At 42.0% G+C, this 20264-nt stretch overlaps 1 protein-coding gene across 4 annotated transcripts in view; it reads left to right on the forward strand.

Moving 5' to 3' along the window:
* The window catches only part of CD86 (CD86 molecule), an 84476-nt gene that overhangs the window by 36708 nt on the left and 27504 nt on the right, over positions 1-20264 (forward strand). For all 4 annotated transcript variants that reach the window (XM_014546998.1, XM_005875374.2, XM_005875377.2 and 1 more), the window contains exons 2-5: positions 4493-4542; positions 11737-12072; positions 14419-14724; positions 17367-17516. In XM_014546998.1, the coding sequence (XP_014402484.1) occupies positions 4493-4542; positions 11737-12072; positions 14419-14724; positions 17367-17516 (842 nt within the window). The remainder of the gene's footprint in view (positions 1-4492; positions 4543-11736; positions 12073-14418; positions 14725-17366; positions 17517-20264) is intronic.

The raw sequence follows: 20264 nt of genomic DNA on the forward strand, positions 1-20264 counted from the left end.
TCCCGCTCCGCCGCTTTGCGCCTACGTATGCAAATTAACAGCCATCTTTGTTGGGTTAATTTACATACTCTCCTGATTGGCTGGTGAGCATAGTGGAGGGACAGTCAATTTACATGTGAGTCTATTACACCCCCTTCCTCTATATATATATACTAGAAGCCCGGTGCATGAAATTTGTGCACTGGGGGGTCCCTTGGCCCAGCCTGCAGGATCGGGCCAAAACCATCTCTCGAGGGGTCCCGGATTGTGAGAGGGCACAGGCCAGACTGAGGGACCCCACTGATGCACAATCGGGGCCAGGGAGGGATGTGGGAGGTTGGCCAGCCAGGAAGTTACCGCAGGAGGGCTCCAGGGCATGTCCGGCCCATTTAGCCTAGTCATGATCGGCCAGACCCCCACAGTAAGCTAACCTACCATCGGAGCCTCTGTCCCCTGGTGGTCAGTGCACATCATAGCGAGCAATTGGGCGGCCTTAGCATATCCTTAGCATATTATGCTTTGATTGGTTGAACAGACAACCAGACACTTAGCATATTAGGCTTTTATTATATAGAATATATTTTCTTTTACACTTTCTGTTTATCTTCTGTGGAACAAGGGGGTTCTTCTAATTTCTCATGTGAAAAAGAAGATTTATTATTATAGATATAATTTCTTCTGGATTACAATCAAAACAAAACTCAGGTACGTAGTGGATTACATATTACACACAGATTAGGTGATTAATAAAATATATTATTAGAAACATTACATTGAATTATTTATTTAATAAATTATATATGCACTTAATTTTCAAATATAATGTATTTGACTTGGTTTGTTTCCAAAACCAGACCTGAATACCACTAAGGTGTGAATAACACAAGAAAGCTCCTCTATGAATACCTTTAGGATAGAATTTAATTAGGTTCATTCAAACAGAGGCTACAGATCAGACCCTGCTTCTCTCTTCAGACCTCACTCTGGGCCTGATTCGAAGCCCCCTCAGCAGTCAGTGCTGGGTCTCCATGGCAACCCAGCGCTGACTGCAGAACTGACTTCTGGTTGGTTGAGCCTCGGTCTTGACAGACCCAGGGTTTTTATATATTAGGATTTTGTTGATTTCAGAGAGGAAGGAAGAGGGAAAGAGAAATAGAAACATCAATGATGCAGGCCCCCTATTGGGGAGTGAGACCGCAACTCCAGGCCTGTGCCCTTGAGCAGTACTGAACCTGGGAACCTTCAGTCCGCAGACCAATGATCTATCCACTGAACCAAAACAGCTAGGACTCACAGTGTGCTTTAGTGACTAAATATATTTGCAGCTCATTGTCACAATGCACTAATTTTCTAATTAGTTACTAATTAGCACTATTTTTTAAATATAAAAGAGCTCCTACAGATCAATAAGAAAAGGGCTAAAGACCCAAATTAAAAGTCAGCAAAAGAAATGTATACACAGCATGGAACCAAATATAACCTCTTATACTTTTGAAAAGATGCTGATACTCATAATAAAAAACATTCATTTAAAAGTCACAGTGAGAACTACCTCACATCCATTGGAATGATACAAAAACCCCACATATACACAGAAAATAAATGTTGGCAAGGATATGGTGACATTGGAACTCGTGCACTATTAATGAGAATGTAAAATGGTGCAGCTGCTATGGTAAACAGTATAGCAGTTCTTAAAAAAAATTTTAAGTAGAATTACCGTGTGACTCAGTAATTCCACTTCTGAATATTTGCCCAAAAGAAATGAGATATTTGTATATCCATGTTTGTGACAGCATTATTCACAATCGCCAAAAGGCAGAAGCAACTCAAGATAACTTACTCTGCCACATATGTGATTTGACATATGATCATGGTTTTCTCATTGCAACATGATTGGAAACAACATTAATAGCCATTGATAGGGGCTGGAAAAATAAATTATTACCATCCACTATATGCAGCTGTTAGAATTAGGATACACAGTATGTGCTGAAACAGAACAATCTCCAAGGTAGTGGCTAGTGTGCAAAAGTATGTGTACTGTGCTACCAGGTGTTTAAAAATAAAATGAAAAAAATGTCAGTCTATGTTTTTTTCTAAAATAACTGCAAGTAAAGGCAAGAAACTGCTAACAGGTAACAGTGGTCACTTCAGTTGTGTCTACAGAGGAAAACTAGATAGCTAAGGGACAGGGTTGGAAGAGAGACTTGCTTTCCACTATTTATCACCTTTACCTTTTAAATTTAATACCATATGCAGATATGGTGTATTCAAAATTTTAATTAAAGAAAAAGAGAGGTCACCCTGGCCGGTGGTGCTCAGGAGTTAGAGTGTCAGCCTGCTCACTGAAGAATCTCAGGTTGGATTCCCGCACAAGGACACATACCTGGGTTGCAGGTTCATCCCTGGCCCTGGTAGGGGCACATTCGGGAGGCAACCAATCGATGTGTCATGTGTCTTGCATTGATCTCTCTCTCTTTCTTTCCCTCCCTCCTTCCCTTCCATTCTCTCTAGAAATCAATGGAAAAAATATCCTTGGGTGAGGGTTAACAAAAATAAATAAATAGATCAATCAATAGGTAGATAAAAAGAGAGACTTCAATGCATGCATATAAGCATAACCAATGGATACAGACAGTAGGTGGGTGAGGACCTGTGCTGGGGGGTGGGAGCAGGCAGGGAGAGGTCAATGAGGGGAAAAGGAGACATATGTAATACTTTCAACAATAAAGAATTAAAAAATAAATTTTAAAAAGAGAGGTTTCAGTCTACAAGGGAAAAAACAAAATAGACACTGTGAGCTCAAAGCCCTGTGCTGAGAGCCCTGGGAACAGAGGAAAGGCATCTCCCATAGCCCGAAGGGATTGGCGATAGCTTCTATCCACCCTCAAGGAAGAACTTCCTGCTATTGAATCAGGAATAGTTGTGCACATTTTCCTGAGCATCGGTTTGACTGTATCTTCCAGACAGATCTATAAATAAATTCACCAGTTAGCTTTTCCTTGCTCTTTGGCCATTAAACACTATAAGCCAAATTCGTGACCTGCAGGGTGGGAATATTTCTATGGTAAGCATTTAGCACTGGCCTTGTACTTGGATCCATTTTATATTTCTGCACTTGGTTTTCTTTTCACCTGTTTCTAATGCTCATCTTTCCTTATTCTATGCTTCCCTGTAAGCCACTTTATAGCCTTTTTGGTCTAAGTTGGGATAAGTGGGTGAGTGCAGAAAGGGGGAGAGGGAGAGGAGAAGAAAGAGAAGATAAAGGTTATAAAGCAGTGCCCGTCGTTTTTATTGGCTCTATCATGTAGATTAAGTGAATACTGTAGTGCCATTGTTCTCAGAGTGGGGTCCTCAGACCAAGCAGCATCGTCATCACCTGTGAGTTTGTTGTACAGGGTCTTCACCCAACCTACTAAATCAGAATCTTTGTGGACGAGGCCCAGAAAACTGCTTTAACATACTCTCCTGATAATTTTTATGCACATTAAAGTTTGAGAAGCATGGGGAAACAAAAAAGAATGTTGATTTCTAAACATAAATACTTTCCATTTGCCCCATCACACCCATTGTGTTGGCCAAGTAATGCCAGCCACTACGATAAATAATGTCAAAAATTTATTAGCTTTATACAGTAAAAAATTTATTTTTTGCTTATGTCACAGTCCAGTATGGATCATGGTGGGGGTGGAGAAAGCTGTCTTGTTAATTTGTTCAGCAAATCAGTGTCCTTTCACAGTGAGGCTTTGCCATCCTCTACACCAGTGGTTCTCAACCTTGGCTGCACATTCGAATCACCTGGGAATCTTTGTAAAATCCTGATTTCTGGGCCTCATCTTCCGGAAATTCTGTTTTTTTGTTATGGGGTGAGGCCACAACATTAGTAACAAAGAAACAAAATTTCTGGAGGATGAGGCCCAGAAATCAGGATTTTAAGAAGATTCCCAGGTGATTCTAATGTGCAGCCAAGATTGAGAACCACTGCTCTACAACAAGCATGTCAAACTCCGAGGCTAGCACGGGCCAAATAAACAAGGTTTAAATTTATGTGGGCTGCAAAAAACAAAAGCTTCAATTTTCATAGAAACATACATTTATTTCGATAGAGACATGCTGAATACAAAGGGCTGAAATAAACAAGTAATCATTAATGAGTATTTGTTGTGGGCCGAATTCGGCCTGCGGGCCACAAGTTTGACATTCTTGCTCTACACCCTTGGACTCCTCCTCTGGATACTCTGCATTCACGAAGCAAGGGAGTGGCAGGTCTGAAAGTAACACCTACTTTCCTTCCACAGTTCCGTTGGCCAGAACCCAAAGACATGGCCCTCTTAACTAACAGGAGGCTGGGAAATAGGTGTATCTGTGGAGCTAGGGGGGAAAGGAAATGGCTTTGGTGAACCTTCTCTACTACACCCATGGACCTAAGTGAATATCAAACTCCACTTGTCATGTTTTGGTTTTGTTTCATCTTTTTAATCATGTTTTATCTTTTCTTTTTCAACTCTAGCACTATGGGACTGAGTACCACTCTCTTTGTGATGGCCCTCCTGCTCTCGGGTAAGAACCTTTGGTTTTATAAAGTCCTAGAATCCTTCCATTGTGTTAAGTCTGACTGCTGCAAGCCCAGACCTGAGACTTGGTGGGTTTTATTCACCTTCTACCCCATGTTGCACAATACCACAGGCAAAAAAACACTTTGGTGGAGAAGAAGGAAACATCTTTGGTGGAGAAGAACAGGTATCTCAGCTGATGGCAGGCCTGGCCTCAGATGGAGCCCTATCCCTTCTGTGCATCCTTCTTTTCCATCTCACAAAGGAGGGTAGACTCGCCTGTCCAGTGGCACCCAGGAAGCAAGGAGAAGTCCCTCCTCTGACATCGCTGAGGCTTAACTCTTTTGCTCCACACATACTCCTTTCTGGTCTTCTCTGTTTCATTTCTGGAAGTCTCAGGCTTTTAGGAAACAGCTCATGGGCTTCTAAAAGCCTCCTTTCATTAAGGAGCATTGCTTTCCATGTTCCATACCTTTCCTCTCTTCCTCCTCTATCTCCCCCACCAGCCCACACCCATAGATCATAGTAGCCACTGCTTACTGGGAGAATAAAAAACCCCAGCCCTGCTACTACCTACTTTAGTGACCTTCAGCTAATTGCATCAGCCAATTTACTATGACGCTAATGAAGCTGAGCTGCAGGATTTCTCACTTGCACAAGCTCTATCCAAAGCCCCTCCAAAATCCCATGAGGGGCCCTACCAGTATGGTCACATGTCATATGCTTTGGTAAAATTTTCGACAGGTATCTTACCCACAATAAGTCAAGACCACGGCCTTTCTTTATTGCAACTTTTCTCTCCATCGCATTCTCAGACAGTTGGCAGGTATTATACTGGCCATGGGCATTTTGAACTTGAATTCTGCATTTTTTTTGTTAAAGGGATCCCTGCCCCCAAAAGGAATTTTAAAAGTGTCATGCTTCACAGAACTTGGATCTTCCCTGTTTGCAGCTCCTCTCTGAGTTTCAATTTCTTCATCTGTTAATGAGTTGGTGGAGGTTCCTGCCACCCTGTGACTGGGTGCCTTTAGTTTCCACTGTCCTGCCCCTTCCAGCACAGAGAGGGAAGCCCTCTCACACACCCATCTTGGTGTGGGGCAGACAGGGAGGGGGAGCTGAGCCTGCACTTTGGCCATAGCAGCACCAGGCCGCTCCTGACTCCCCAGCCCAGCCATGAGTTCAGCTCTGCCTGTGGCAGTTCTAGATCTGCTCAGCCACACTTGGCAGACCCCCTCTTTGGTTGTTTTCTCCTCAGCCACACCTATGCAGACCCTCTTTGAGTGTTTCTCCTCAGCCACACCTGTGCAGACCCTCTTTGGGTGTTTTCTACTCAGCCACACCTGTGCAGACCCTCTTTGGGTTTTGTCAACAGATGATTCAGACAGATGATTCATTTGGTTACTGACAGCAGCAAGTGGGGAAATCATTCACTGAAATAGAGGACAGGGAAGTTTGAACAGAGTAGGTATGGGTATCTGAATAGCAGTATCCAGCAGGCAGTTGGATATGGATGTCTAGAACTCTAGTGAAAGTTATTGGCTGGAGATGAGCATCTGTGAATTATTAGTTTATATATTTGGTAGATGAATCCATGCTTATTTGTCCTCATTAATTTTCTTTTACTAAAGGAGAAAAACTAGACAGAGTGTAGAGAGTAAGGAGATCAAGAGCAGGCACTCAAGATAATCAGTATTTAAGGGGTGATCAGAGAAAACTGACCAGATCAGTGATTGGGAAAGAACAGGGTTTCAAGGAGAGATGGCCAGCAGCGTGATGGTCAAGAGAGTGGTCAAATAAAGTGAAATCTGAAAAGAGCTCTGAATTTGGCAATGGTAGGAAGTCACTGACAATCTTTGCCAGGGAAGTTTCGACAGAGAGGTGGGGGACAGAGGTTGGGAATGAAGGCAGCAATTGCTGCTTACTCTTTCAGGGAGTTTGACTATAAGAGAAAGAGAAACTAAAAGTAGTAACAGAGGGGACCATGTGAGGAAGGGAGAGGGTGGTAAGCAGGGTGAGCAGCTCAGAGGCCAAGTTAAGTGGGATAAGATTTATAATGTCACCAGTTCAAATAATGGAATAATTTCCTTCAGGGGCGCTCAAACATTCAGTTGTAAGAACAGATATGAAGATCAAAAGTAGAGTGTGCTTAGGATGAATTCTGCACAAAAGGGAAAGTTTATTGGAGTTGCTGGCAAAAGAATAATTGAGCCCTAGCTGGTTAGGCTCAGTGGATAGAGCGTTGGCCTTCAGACTGAAGTGTCCCAGGTTCAATTCTAGTCAAGGGCATGTACCTCGGTTCCAGGCTCCATCCCTGTGCATGTGGGAGGTGATCAATTGATGTGCCTCTCTCACATAGATGTTTCTCTCTTTCTGTCTCTCCCACTCCTTTCTACTCTCTCTAAAAATCGATGGGGGAGCCCTGACCGGTTTGGCTCGGTGGATAGAGCGTCGGCCTGCGGACTCAAGGGTCCCAGGTTCGATTCCAGTCAAGAGCATGTACCTCGGTTGCTGGCACATACCCAATGGGGAGTGTGCAGGAGTCAGCTGATCGATGTTTCTCTCTCATCGATGTTTCTGACTCTCTCTATCTCTCTCCCTTCCTCTCTGTAGAAAAATCAATAAAATATATATTTAAAAAATCGATGGGGGAAAATATCCTCAGGAGAGGATTAACAAAAAGAGAGAGGGAGAGAGCCTTAACCGGTTTGGCTCAGTGGATAGAGAGTAGGCCGGCAGACTGAAGGGTTCCGGGTTCGATTCCGGTCAAGGGCATTTATCTTGGTTGCGGGCACATCCCCAGTAGGGGGTGTGCAGGAGGCAGCTGATCAATGTTTCTTTCTCATTGATGTTTCTAACTCTCTATCCCTCTCCCTTCCTTTCTGTAAAAAAATCAATAAAATATATTTTAAAAAAGAGAGAAAGAGCATGATTGAAAAGATATACTGTCACTCTGCTGTCCAATATGATAGCAATTAGCCACATGTGGCTATTTAAATTAGTTAGAATTAAATAAGATTAAAAATTCAGTTTTCAGTCACACTAGTGACATATCAAGTGCTCAATGGCTCAGTGGTAGTGGCCAGTGACTACCATATTAGTCAGCACAGATACAGTACTTTTCCATTGTTGCAGGGCTCTTTTGGAAAGCACTGAGCTATAGGGTCTAGACTGGATGGAGTTGAGGTCTTGGTGAAGTAAAACACAGATATAGGTGAAGTAATTGAGCAAATGTTGTGGTCAGAGATAGGTACATTGATGTTTAAGGTTCTTAGAGCAGAGCTGTTCTTAGAAATAAGGTTTAGGGTTATGTCATGGGAGAGGGGCTGCTAAAATAGTCTGTGGATGAAGATCTTCGGAGTGGAAAAGATCAAAGAACTTTTAAGCAAGTGTATTGGTGAACTCATCCTTGCTGAAGTCACTCAAATTGATAGTAATAATTGGTCGAAAAGAAAGATCTGTATCTATTGCTAAAATGCTCAGTGAACAAGGAAGTAATGATGTTGCTGTTAGTAGCTGACAGCAATGAGAGACTGGGACACCTCAAAGGGGAAGGGTGTTGCTCAAGGTCTCCATGAAGTATGCCAAAAGAAGCAGTGGCTGGGACAAATGACGTCCTTTGGGTAGGGCCAGAGTTCAATGAAAGCACAACCTTGGGGAAGACATTTGATGAAGAGATTGAAGATATAGTTTATTACAGTGGAATGAGGTTTCCTGAGGGCCTCATACAGGGTGTGGCAAAAGTAGGTTCACAGTTGTGAGTAAGTGAGACAGAGTTTGTTCTTGTATTATTATTTATTAATTAGAGGCCCGGGGCACGAATTCATGCATGGGTGGGATCTGGCCAGCCCACCCCGATTGGGCTGATGGGGTGGGCCCGGCTGGGGGAAGGGGCTGCGGGTGGTTGCCTGGCGGCTCTGCCCCCTGGTCGAACTCCCAGTGGAACTTCCGGTTGAGAGGACAATTTGCATATTAGCCTTTTAATATAGGATATATTATTTCCCATACCAACAACTGTAAACCTACTTTTGCCCTACCCTGCATAACATTGAAGGAAGTTTAGTAAAAGGAGGAAAATTCATGAGTACAGATGACCCTTGACTATATAAGACATGCATTTGGGGTAGTAGCCAGGGAAGAATGAAGTCCCACATGGGGTCAGAGACCTCACAAGGTTAGAAGACTATAGTTTTTGTGTGATAGTCAAACAGTATACTGCTGAGGAAGTTCTCATGTATCTTTTGAAACAAACTCCTTCAGCTGTTTAGGGAGGTATCTAGATGGATTCTTGAGTTCCTAGCTCCTGACATCATCATAGCAGTCAGTTATAACTAGACCTAGAACATATCTATCACCCAAGTGCTGGGGAAGGAGAGACTCTCAATGCTTTCCCACTAATGGAGTCCCAGTGAGCCCAGTAGCTATGTGGTCTAGGATTTGGGGTCATAACAGGGGAGGCCTGAAGCCACTTAGGGAAAATAGACTTTTAGCTAAATCTTTCCCATATTGTAAGGGAGGGGCTTAGCATGCGTAGCTCTACGTGATGTCATGGAAGCCAGTGGTTGGTGAGGAACTGTGGAGTGAAAATTGTGAAATACTTTCAGTTCCACCCAGAATGGGCTTCAGACTGATTTCCATTCCAGAGTAGGAAAGAGGGTTTGGATGGAAAGAAATGTTCTTGTCATAGTCTCCTCTGTTTCACTCAGAGACAGAGGTAGAAACCCATTACTGCAGCTTCTCAAACTGGAGATTTTTTTTCTAAGTATATTTTTATTTATATCATAGAGAGGAAGAGAAAAGGAGAGAGATAGAAACATCAATGATGAAAGAGAATCATTGATCAGCTGCCTCCTGCATGCCCCCTACTTTGGATTGAGCTTGCAACCTCAGCATCTGTCCTGAGCAGGAATTGAACCCTAACCTCCTGGTTCATTGGTCGATGCTCAACCACTGAGCCACACTGACCAGGCTCAAACTGGAGCTTTTGTTAAAATGCCAATTATGACTCAGTAGGTCTGAGTGGGGCCAGAACATGTGCATTTCTGACGAGCCTTCCCTGATGCTGATGCCTTTAGAACACAGGCCACACTTTTGGTTGGTAGGTGAAGAGGGGCACAGTTAGACATGTGGATGAAAAAGCCCTTTTAATCTTTTGGAGAGGGGTCCTGGGTCAGAGAAGTTGGACTGATTTGTGAGTGAAGAGAGTGGTTGGGAAGGAGAAAAGGTACAGTGAGGCTCAACAGAGAAACAACCATAAATCAGAAAGACAGAAGCCTAAGGCTAAGTCATCTCCAGGCCCAGAAGACACAATTGATCCCTGAGTAATAATGTAATATTGACCACTAACTGGCAGAATTTCCAACTGTGTTTGGTTTCTCTGTTAGGTCGTTTGCCCTCATTTGGCAAGTCACTGATATAACCCAGTGATCACTGCTAGAAGCTTTTACAGTAGGTGGCACCCTTACCTTATCATTCAGAGTTTAGCAAAGAAGGAGCAGGAGCCTCAAGGTTGCCTTGTAAGATAATTCCTCAATATAGTAAATCTTCTTTAAGGCCCCCTTTCATTATTGTTTCGGGTTCCCAGGTAGATTTTTCCACTTCCCTCCAATATGGGAATGTATTCTATATGGATACTGCATTTGTATACTTTCAGGTGGTTCACAGAGTTCTACTGAGCAGAATGTAATAGGTGGTGATTCAAATTTGTGCCAGCTCTCACTGATGCCTGGAGTCCTCTTCCCTTCAAATTTAAGACCACTACCAACCCCCTTGATTATTTGTTCTCACTGGGCCATTCTGCACGCAGTCCAGTTTTGACAAGTGCATGTCATTGTTATTTGTCCTTCTACTTTCTCTTGAAAGAGAAACCCATGGATTAGATCGATTCAACTTCTCCTAGCACCCCTCAGCGAACAACTTGAATGAAACTATTCTTCTCTCTCTCACCAACCCACCTCACTTTCCTCCTTAATAAAGTCCTAAACAATGGAGCTTTACTTAGAACCCGCCTGAACTTCCTCTCCAAGGTGGCAGCTAACTTCATATTAACTAAGAAACAGCATTTCCCCCCAACCCTGCACTTCTCACCCACCACTAATTTCTTGGCCAAGTCTCAATTAATTCCATGACTCAGAGTAGGTCCTACAAAAACCCTATAATCAATCACATTTTTTAAAAGTTTTATTTTTTAATTACAGTTTACATTCAATATTATTTTATATTAGTTTCAGGTTAGACAATCATATACTTTACAAAGTGTCACCCTGATATTTCAAGTACTTAGCACCATACATAATTATTACAATATATAATCAATCACACAAAATCCCTTCCACAAACTCCAAATGTCCTTGGAGAGGAAAGCCTTTCTCTGAACCCTCCCAGCGTGTCCTCCAGGGGTTTCAAAAACTGCCAGAGCAATGCATCCTGGGAAGAGCAAGTTTATGGTAATTGAGGTTTCCCCAATACTCCAAAAAGCACATTCTCACCTTCCCATCTATGATTCATTTTCAGTATTTCATTCATGTGCCTTAAATGGTCTTTGACTACCACAATCCCAAACAGCCATCGCATTTGCTCAGTTCTCTTTCTGATCCCTGAAAGAGCTTAGAGAGGTCACTGAGATTAGAAGCCTTGGTTGGCTATTTATGTCATTTCCAAACTGTACTATATCCTTGGGAGAGCTGGCCATGAAATATGCAGTCATAAGGGAAGCTCTATACAAGCTAAGGAATAAGGGGATGGGGAGGAAAAGGGAGAGTTTTTGGTGATGGTGTAGAAGTAATGGAGCCTGTAACAGCTGCAGTGAATTAGTGTTCAGGTTATAGGAAGGTAACAGATGGGCGAATGAGTTGTCCAACTGCTGGTTTTCCCTGTTTTAGGATTTAAATTCACAGACCCATAGTACTGGATAGATCCTTAGAACATTTGGTTCACTCCTTCATTAAACAGATAAAGAAACTGAGCCTCATAGCAGTTGCAGTTTACACAAGGCCACACAGATTTAGTTAGCAGTAGAGTGAGAACAAAAGTCCCATCCTCCAGATGCCAACACGTATGCAACTGTTCCAGAGTTTAACATCTAGTTCCTCGATCTCGTTACTGATAAGGTAGCATCTGGGTATTATATAAAGAAAAATGGAGTTGTTGCTCTTGTTCTTCCCTCTTGTTTCTCCTTCCCCAATAGCCATCTTTCTTTTTTTAGGTGCTGCTTCCATGAAGAGTCAGGCATATTTCAATAAAACTGGAGACCTTCCATGTCACTTTACAAACCCTGAAAACATAAGCCTGGATGAGCTGGTAGTATTTTGGCAGAACCAGGATAAGTTGGTTCTTTATGAGCTATTCAGAGGCAAAGAGAATCCTCAAAGTGTTGATGCCAACTACAAGGACCGCACAAGCTTGGACCAGGATAATTGGACCCTGCGACTCCACAATATTCAGATCAAGGACAAGGGATTGTATCAATGTTTCATCTATTATCGCAAAAACCTCCGCGGAAAGATCATCCACCAAAATGATATCGACCTATCAGTGCTTGGTATGTTGTCAATGGCATGTCCTGATCCATGGTCTTCTAGATGAGACTGCAGTGATCAGGGAAACACTGGTGGGGTGCAGGGGTGACATATAGAGAGAAGGCAGAGGACAGTCATTTCTGGGAAATCCACTTGAAGGTAATGCAGGGTTTGGGAGTAGGGAACTAGAAGTCCTTTGTACTTTGTATAGTTTGCTTCTGAAAGATCAGTAAGAATTCGCTTTGGGGACAAAATAGAGCTAACTAAACAAAGGTAATGTGGCTAAGTAAAAACCATGGGTAATTTTTCCCTTACTAAGTTTATATATCACATAGGCCTCAAATCTCTTTTACATTTATTTTCTCCTTTGGTCCAAGATTTCTCACCCCCTGAATCTTTGCCTGGAGCGCCTAGTGAGGGTGACAGCTAAGTAATTTGGGTTTTCCCTTCAACATTCCAGAGATTGTTTATGAGTTGTTTTCTGCCCAACCATGAGCTTGGTAGACAGAAAGGAAATAACCCAATGCACAGAGTCTAAAAACTAGTAAACCAGCTCCTTTGTTCCTCCAGGCCTTGAAAAACCTGTCAATATAGATTTTAAAAAATTATAATACAATAAAATGCATTGTTTTTCATTTTTAAAAATATGTTATTATTGATTTCAGAGAGGAAAGAAGAGGGAGGGAGAGATAGAAACATCAATGATGCGAGAATCATTGATTGGCTGCCTCCAGTACGCGCTACACTGGGGATCGAGCCTGAAACCAGGACATGTGTCCCAACTGGAAATGGAACCATGACCTCCTGGTTCATAGGTTGATGCTCAATCACTGAGCCATGCTGGCCAGGCGTAGACACAGATTAATTTTTTATGAAACTGAAAAAGGCAGATTAACAACAATTCTGAAACCAGAATAAAGCAGAGGTAAAAATAGAATTGGAATGGGAAGTTGCTCCCTTTAAGTGTCACTCAACTAGGCTGTAGGGCTTTTTGGGGCATGTAACCAAATGCTATAGCGATATTTTCAAAGTGTGGCCAGTTTCTATAGAGAAACATGGTGTGGTTTAGGTGGGACACAATCATTTTTTTAAAAAAATTTTTAATGGTTTTATATTATTTTAATATGTACTAGAAAAACTAATAAAAGCCTATCTTATAAAACCTATAATTTCATAGATATTGCTAATAAGGCTACAGTAGGTAGTACCATGGCATTCCACCTTTGATAGACCACATAAAGTTACAAGCCGATTGCTTAAGTAGTGTGTTGATATAGCAGAACTTGTAGTATGGCATGCAAATCACTGAAGTTTCAGAGACAACATGCTAAAGTATACATTAGTATGTAGAACCTGAAAATGACCTCATAACTCTGGAAAGAGAGTGAGCTATTTTTCTGGCAGAAGGAATAGGTGCCAGCAATCCTCAACAGCCATACAAATCTGAACAGTAAACAAGGCAAGAGAAGCTCCGTGTTTATTAACAGCATATATTTTTTCCTAAAAATGGCTAGGTTTGCCCTTCATCTTAAAATATATGATGAAGATACTTAGACAGTCCTTCCCAAAACCAGTATTTTGATTATCTAAATCCAAAGTCCCCACCCACTCACTTCCCACCATCCTTTGTGGATTTCTGGAAGATAGGGCCCAGAGCACACCAGCACCCAGAACTCTGTTGGTTCCTGGTGGAACTTTAGCCTCAATCCCATACTGTTCTCATGGTCTAGTGACCTGGAATATATTCCATGGGACACTTAGGTCCTAAAGTCAGACCACTTCTCCTTCCAAAGACTTTATTCCTTAGAGAAGTAGCCTCATTATAAAGATTTTATTTTTGTTAATCCTCACCCAAGGATATTTTCCCATTGATTTTTAGAGAGCATGGAAGGGAGAGAGGGAGACAAAGAGAGAGAAACATCGATGTGAGAGAGACACATCAGTTGGTTGCCTCCTGCATGCACCCCAACCCGGGCTGGGGATTGAGCCTGCAACCAAGGTACAACATGTTGACCAGAATCAAACTCAGTGGATGGGCCAACACTCTATCCACTGAGCCAAACCAGCTAGGGCTCACTATAAATTTTTGATGATTTAAATTTAGCCCTCCTATCACTCAGACAGCATCCCCTTGATTTGGGTAAACAGAAAGTAAGCATGGTCCCAAACTCCATTTTAAAAAATTAAATATGGGGCCTTTATGTGGCTCTCACCATGGTCTGAGACCCATGCTTGAGGCACTCTGGGGCTCCCAGATGTGCCCCCAGAGAGTTCCCAGAACAGGTACCTAGTCATTTGCTATTCTCTTCTAAATACTTTTAAATTTTGATTGATCTCTCTCTCTCTTTGTATCTCTATTCTGCTTTCAGCTAACTTCAGTCAACCTGAAATAATGCTAATTTCTAATAGAACAGAAAATTCCTACATAAATGTGACCTGCTCATCTGTACAAGGTTACCCAGAACCTACGAAGATGTATTTTCAGCTAAAAACCATGAATTCAACATCTGAGCATGATGCTGTCATGGAAATAATTCAAGATAATATCACAGGACTGTACAATGTTTCTATCAGCTCGTCTTTACTGGTGTTTCCAGAAACAAATGTGAGCATCTTCTGTGTCCTGCAACCTGAGCCAACACAGACAGAGCTTTTCTCCCAACCTTACAATATAGGTAAGGCTTTTCCCCAAGACTATGTCTTTTACCAGGTCTTATACACAAATGCTATGACAGATCATCCAATGTCCCAGGAAACCTCCAACTGAGCCATTTTATATTGACAGAGGTGCTGCAGGGTCCAGGACACTATGAACCTACAGCCAACATTATGAACCTATTCTGCACTTGAGGAAGCATGTTCTTAAGCCCTGAAACTAACCCAGTCTTTTGGGCTACCTTTGGATAGACAATTCTGAAGTTTAGGTCAGAAAATGAAAGATTCCTCCAAGCTAGAATTCTTCCATTCATTAAAATACACACAAACCCACGCCCACACCTCTCACCCCCAAAACACACACCAGGCATACATACATATAGCACTTGTTGTGAATATAGAACCATTCTAGAAATTCTTGGTTGCAAGGATAAAAACTAAAAGGTATAAGATATGCTCTCTGTCCTCAAAGACCTTCCAATAGAATTAGAACTTCATGATGTATACACACGAAAATCTGTATTTTAAAAAGATTGGATTGGAATCTAAATTATATTCCATAGAAATAAGTTGTAAAATTAAAAACTAAAGTGACTATAATTAGTCTTATAGGCAATCAGATATAGGCAAGTTCTTGGGGGTCAGGGGAAGTCTTTTTAAAGGAGGTAGGCTCTTGTAACACAACAAAAGAAAGAATTGGTGGTGAGGTGATGACAGGTGAGGACCACAGTGGACTAGCAATGTGGGCACAAAAGGTAATGTACATATATGTCAAGGAAAGACTCAGAAGCAGAAATTCTTGTGGCATGTTGATAGTGCAGTATGGAGACCAGTCCAGCTGGAGGAAAGCATGGAGACTAAGCAGTGTCCACTAATGGGAGCCTGCCATTTTAAAGTCATGACTTTGCCCTTGAGGGAATGCATCCATATTTGAAACCCCACTTTTGAGGAGCAGTGACTGCAAGATTCTTTCCTGGAATAGAGGCACCCTTCTCCCACACTGTCTCCCTCACTGCTGGTTCCGATGCTGACCCCTCCCCCACCTGTCTCCCTTCTGCTTGCCTTGGCCCCTTCTCCAGCTCTGCCCCCATGCTTTGTCTTTCCCTAAGTCATCCTTCCAACTCCTAGCTCCACCCTCTGGCTTTGCTGCCTTCTTTATCCTGATGTCTTCCTGTTCAAACATATCTTGGCCTATGGACATATTTTTATGTACAGCCCCTGGGGCCAGTTCCTAAAAGCCAACTTTGCCAATGGGCCAATTCTCTCTCCTGGTATTGATTTCCTCCACTCAAGTACTTCCCCCTCTAAGAATCCAGTAAATGGTGAGGCCACCCAGCCTGTCCTGGTTGCTTCTACTGTAGCCTGATAGAGGCCTCTCCAAGCCACCCCTGAAGTTCAGTACCTTCTTGGAGCCCCTAACATCACCACACATGACATGCTCTGGGGCCCTCTGCCATGGCTCCCACAGTCAACAAATAAATAGGGCCTTGCCACCAAGATAGCCTCATCATGACTCACCTTTCTCTGCTTCTCAACTACTGTTGAAACCTTCCCAGCTACCACCATCTTCAGAAACTTTCAGCTCCAGTTGCCTCAAGAAGCTGGGGCTGGCCTCTCTGCGACCCTATTCTATGGCTTGATCAGAGATAGGTTAGACTCTGAGTCAAGGAATCTTTTGGGGTGTCAAAAGGTAGCAGTCTCCAGGTTAACAAGTATTAACCTTCCCATCCCCACTTTACTGGGAATACCAAATAGGCTGAAGTGAGATGAACTGGGACAGACTCAGAAAGTATTGAATAAGACTTGCAATAACTCCTCTTCTTAATGCCCCAGGATCAGGGCATGGGTCCACAAATTGCAGCTAAGCTAACAGGAGGTCCTGCTTTCCTGTAATTTAGGATTAACTACTGGAAGTGTTCTCATAAATGTTTATGAAATGGGCCCCTCAGTTCTCAGTTTTTCCCCCAAAGCCTCTTTTTCAACTCCCTGGAAACTTATGAATCTCCACACAAGGAAATAAGTCTTGGCCTCCCAGGAGCTGAATCTGACCCTGATTCCTCAGGGCATGAAAAGACAGCAAAGTTTTTCTAGTGGGTGAGACATGCTGACAGCCCTGTTTAGGGAAATCTGCTGTGACCTCAGTGTAAAAGGCAAACAAACAAAAACAAAACTGGAGGTAGAACGCCTGTGAGGAGGTCATTGTATTTGTCCAGGTGAGAGGTGTCTGAAGCCTGATCTAGAGATGATAGTGGATGGAAGAATTATTATGAAGGAAACTTCAGGACCTGGGCCTATCTACACAGGGAGCTGAGGATGCAGGCATCACACAGAGGACTGTACATTCAGAGCCTTGGCACAGGTACCTTACCCAGATTCCAAGGGCAAGGTCAACCTTCTTCTAGATCACAGTCATTGTCATCCTAGCCTCTGGGAAGGTAAGGGAGCTCAGTCCAGGTATTTGGTCAGAGGCACTGGCTTGGTTATTAATTAACCGCTGAAGACCCTGGACTGGGACTTTCTAACACCTCATATTGTGTATTTCTGGCTTCTCTGGCAGTAGAGCCCTGGGGAAAAGCTGGCATATAAATAAGAGAACAGTGGCCATTATAAACCTTTTATAACCAATCTTCCTGGCTAATTAAAAATTTGTGGTCATTTTTAGATGCAAAGCCACCTCAGCCACCCCTGCCTGTCCCAGACAATGTCCTCCTGACTGCTCTACCTGTACTGCTGCTCGTTGTGTGTGCGATGGTAGTGTTCTTTATAACACTCAAGAAAAGGAAGAAGAAACCTGGCCCCTCTCATGAATGTGGTGAGTCAGTGCTTGTCCTCTCTGCAGAGTGCCACTTTGCAGGGACTTCCCCATCTGTTGCCTCCTGCAGCTCCTTGGTTGGGGCCAGACTGGCAAAAAGTCAACAAGAGGTTGGAAGACAAGGTTTCCCCTCATGATCTTGAATCCCTGTAGATGAGACTCAGCAACTGATAACATTGCTCTGGATTTCTAGGAAAGGCAACATTTCTAACCTAAGACTTCACAAATATAAAAGATTATTCCTTGCTTTACCTACCTCCCTTCATAAGGTTACTTTCAGAATTCAATGAAGGAAAATGGTGAAAGCACTTATAGACCTGGTGATGTTCAAGCAGGGATGTTTGGTGGGGGAAGAGGAACATTAGATAACCATCAGATTTGCCTTCTCATCTCTAAAATAGGTCTCCTGAGCAGTTAGATGAATTGTTCCTCACTAACTTTAAAAAAGAATATGAACTTTTATTGATTACCAAGCATTACATATGCATTACTAAATATACTGGGGGGGTGGGGGAGATAATCACCTATAGTTCCAGTAGTAAGAAAAAAATTATTATGCTGATAGCATTTAGTCTATATTTTCCAGATACTTTTTATGTATAAATCTGTTCTTTTCCATAAGTGGGATACTATTATAAGGACTATTTTGTTTTACAAGTAGGATAATCTCACATTTTCTAACTTTTTTGTACTAAATGTACAAAAAATATTCAATGTCATTAAACATCATTCTACAGCATCACATTAAATAGCTTCAAGATATTCCATTATGTGGATATACCTTCATCTATTTAACCAACTCTATATCATTGGACACTTGGATCTTTTGCTATTGTAAATAGCACTGCATTCAACAGCCTCCCACATATGTTGTAAAAGTGGCCTGTGTTTGTTTAGTGGGGAAAATGGTTCCTGTCTTTAGAATAATCCCTATATATGGTTTGGGCTGGTTTGGATAAAGTTGTAAAATAAGGTTGGACTTCATCTCAGTAATTGCCTCTAGTAGAAGTTTGGTTGGTGTTAATAATTCAGGTAACCTTCTTACTCACTTATGGTAAAAAGAATAATGCTTCTGGTCAGCATCTTATTTAAAACTTCATTATATTGATTTTAAGATCCATGTAGAAAATAGATGGATGACATTAGCAGTTATTTATTTCATCCCTGCTTTAAAACAGGAAATTTGGGGGTGATTAGCCAATTTCAACAAATTGACACAAAGCATATGGCAGAGCAATTCAAGCTGCTAAAGTAGGGAAAATTCAGTACAGAGGATCAGATGTATGGATTTACCATGCTTGTCCAGGCTTTGACTTTTCAAGGTCAGGGTTTTGAGCTTCTCTTTTTTTCAATCTCATTGCCTTTAGAATTGGCTAAATGTGCAGAAGCAACCTTCAGTTAGGGAAGAAGCTGTCTCCAAAATTTGCTTTCACATTGGAATAATTAGTTTACAAATGAAATAAAGAAGAAGGGATAGAGAAAAGGAAAGTAAGAATGTTTCTTCCTCCAAGAAGCAATCAGAAAAATTCAGGAGACTAGAGAAGGGAATTAAAGAGGAGGATGTGTGTATACACATGAAAGAAATTGGAGTTTTAAGAAGCTATATGTGTGCATATAAGATGGTCAAATTGAGCTATGCATGGTAAAAGGCAGAAGACAAGAGGGCACAGCACATATATGAACCCCTCCCCCCACAAGAATGTGATAAAAAGTACTGATAGGAAAACATTGTTTGGTCAGTCACTTATGCCAGTGAATCTGATAAAAGAGAAGAGCCTTGCTATCACTGGAGGACGGGAGATGTACTGAATAACTATGACGTGTAGATATGAAATGTTTGTAAATTTGGGTTCCATAACTTCAGCAATGTCTACATTTGCTTTGTGAATTCCTCTGGCATTAGCTATGTGATAAAAAGAATAATGCCCACAGTAAGGTGTCTACCCAGAATCTATAATGTTTTCTTCTACAGCAAAGAGGACTTTCATATGTGATTAGGACACTGACCTTAAGATAATGAAATTATCCTGGATTATCCAGGTGGACCCAGTCTAATCACATGAGTCAGAGAACTTTTCCCAGTTTGGTTAGAAAGATAAGAATGCAAGGAGAAGAGAACCAAAACTTAAGACAGACTCAACCCACCATTTCTGGCTTTGAAGATGGAGGAAGGGGCCATGAGCCAAGAAATGTAGGCAGCCTTTAGAAGCTGAGAATGGCCTTCACCTGAGAGCCAGCAAGGGAATGGAAATTTCAGTCCTACATCCACAAGGAACTAAATTCTGCCAATAGACAAACATGAAAGCAGTTGTGATCCCTTCAGAGAGGCACAAGTTTACTGATAATCTGTAGGAATTTCTCCAAAAATGGAGCTTCCTCCTATTCCAAAACTAATCCTCTCTTCAGAGGAGAACAATCCTTAAACTAACTTGGCATCAAAAGTCCTTTCCAGTGTTTGTTCATAATTATGTTGGGGTTTTCCCCTAAACCATACATATTTACCCTGTTTAACCTGTTAAATTTTTAAAAAGGGGAAATGGCATGGTTATTTAGCTGGTTTCCAATCTCTCTTCTCTTTTTATTTTGTATTTTTATCAAATAAGACAGATAAGGCATGAGAAAATGTCATCTTGAATTACTGTCTTTTCCCAATCAAAAGCTACCTGTCAGCTTACCCACTCAGGAAAAAGACTAAAAAAACTCCTCCTGAAATTTTGCTTCCTTGTTTGGTTTTGTGTGACTGACATC

The sequence above is a fragment of the Myotis brandtii genome, unplaced genomic scaffold, assembly GCF_000412655.1.
Source record: "Myotis brandtii unplaced genomic scaffold, ASM41265v1 scaffold46, whole genome shotgun sequence".
In the NCBI taxonomy this organism is placed as follows: Eukaryota; Metazoa; Chordata; class Mammalia; order Chiroptera; family Vespertilionidae; genus Myotis; species Myotis brandtii.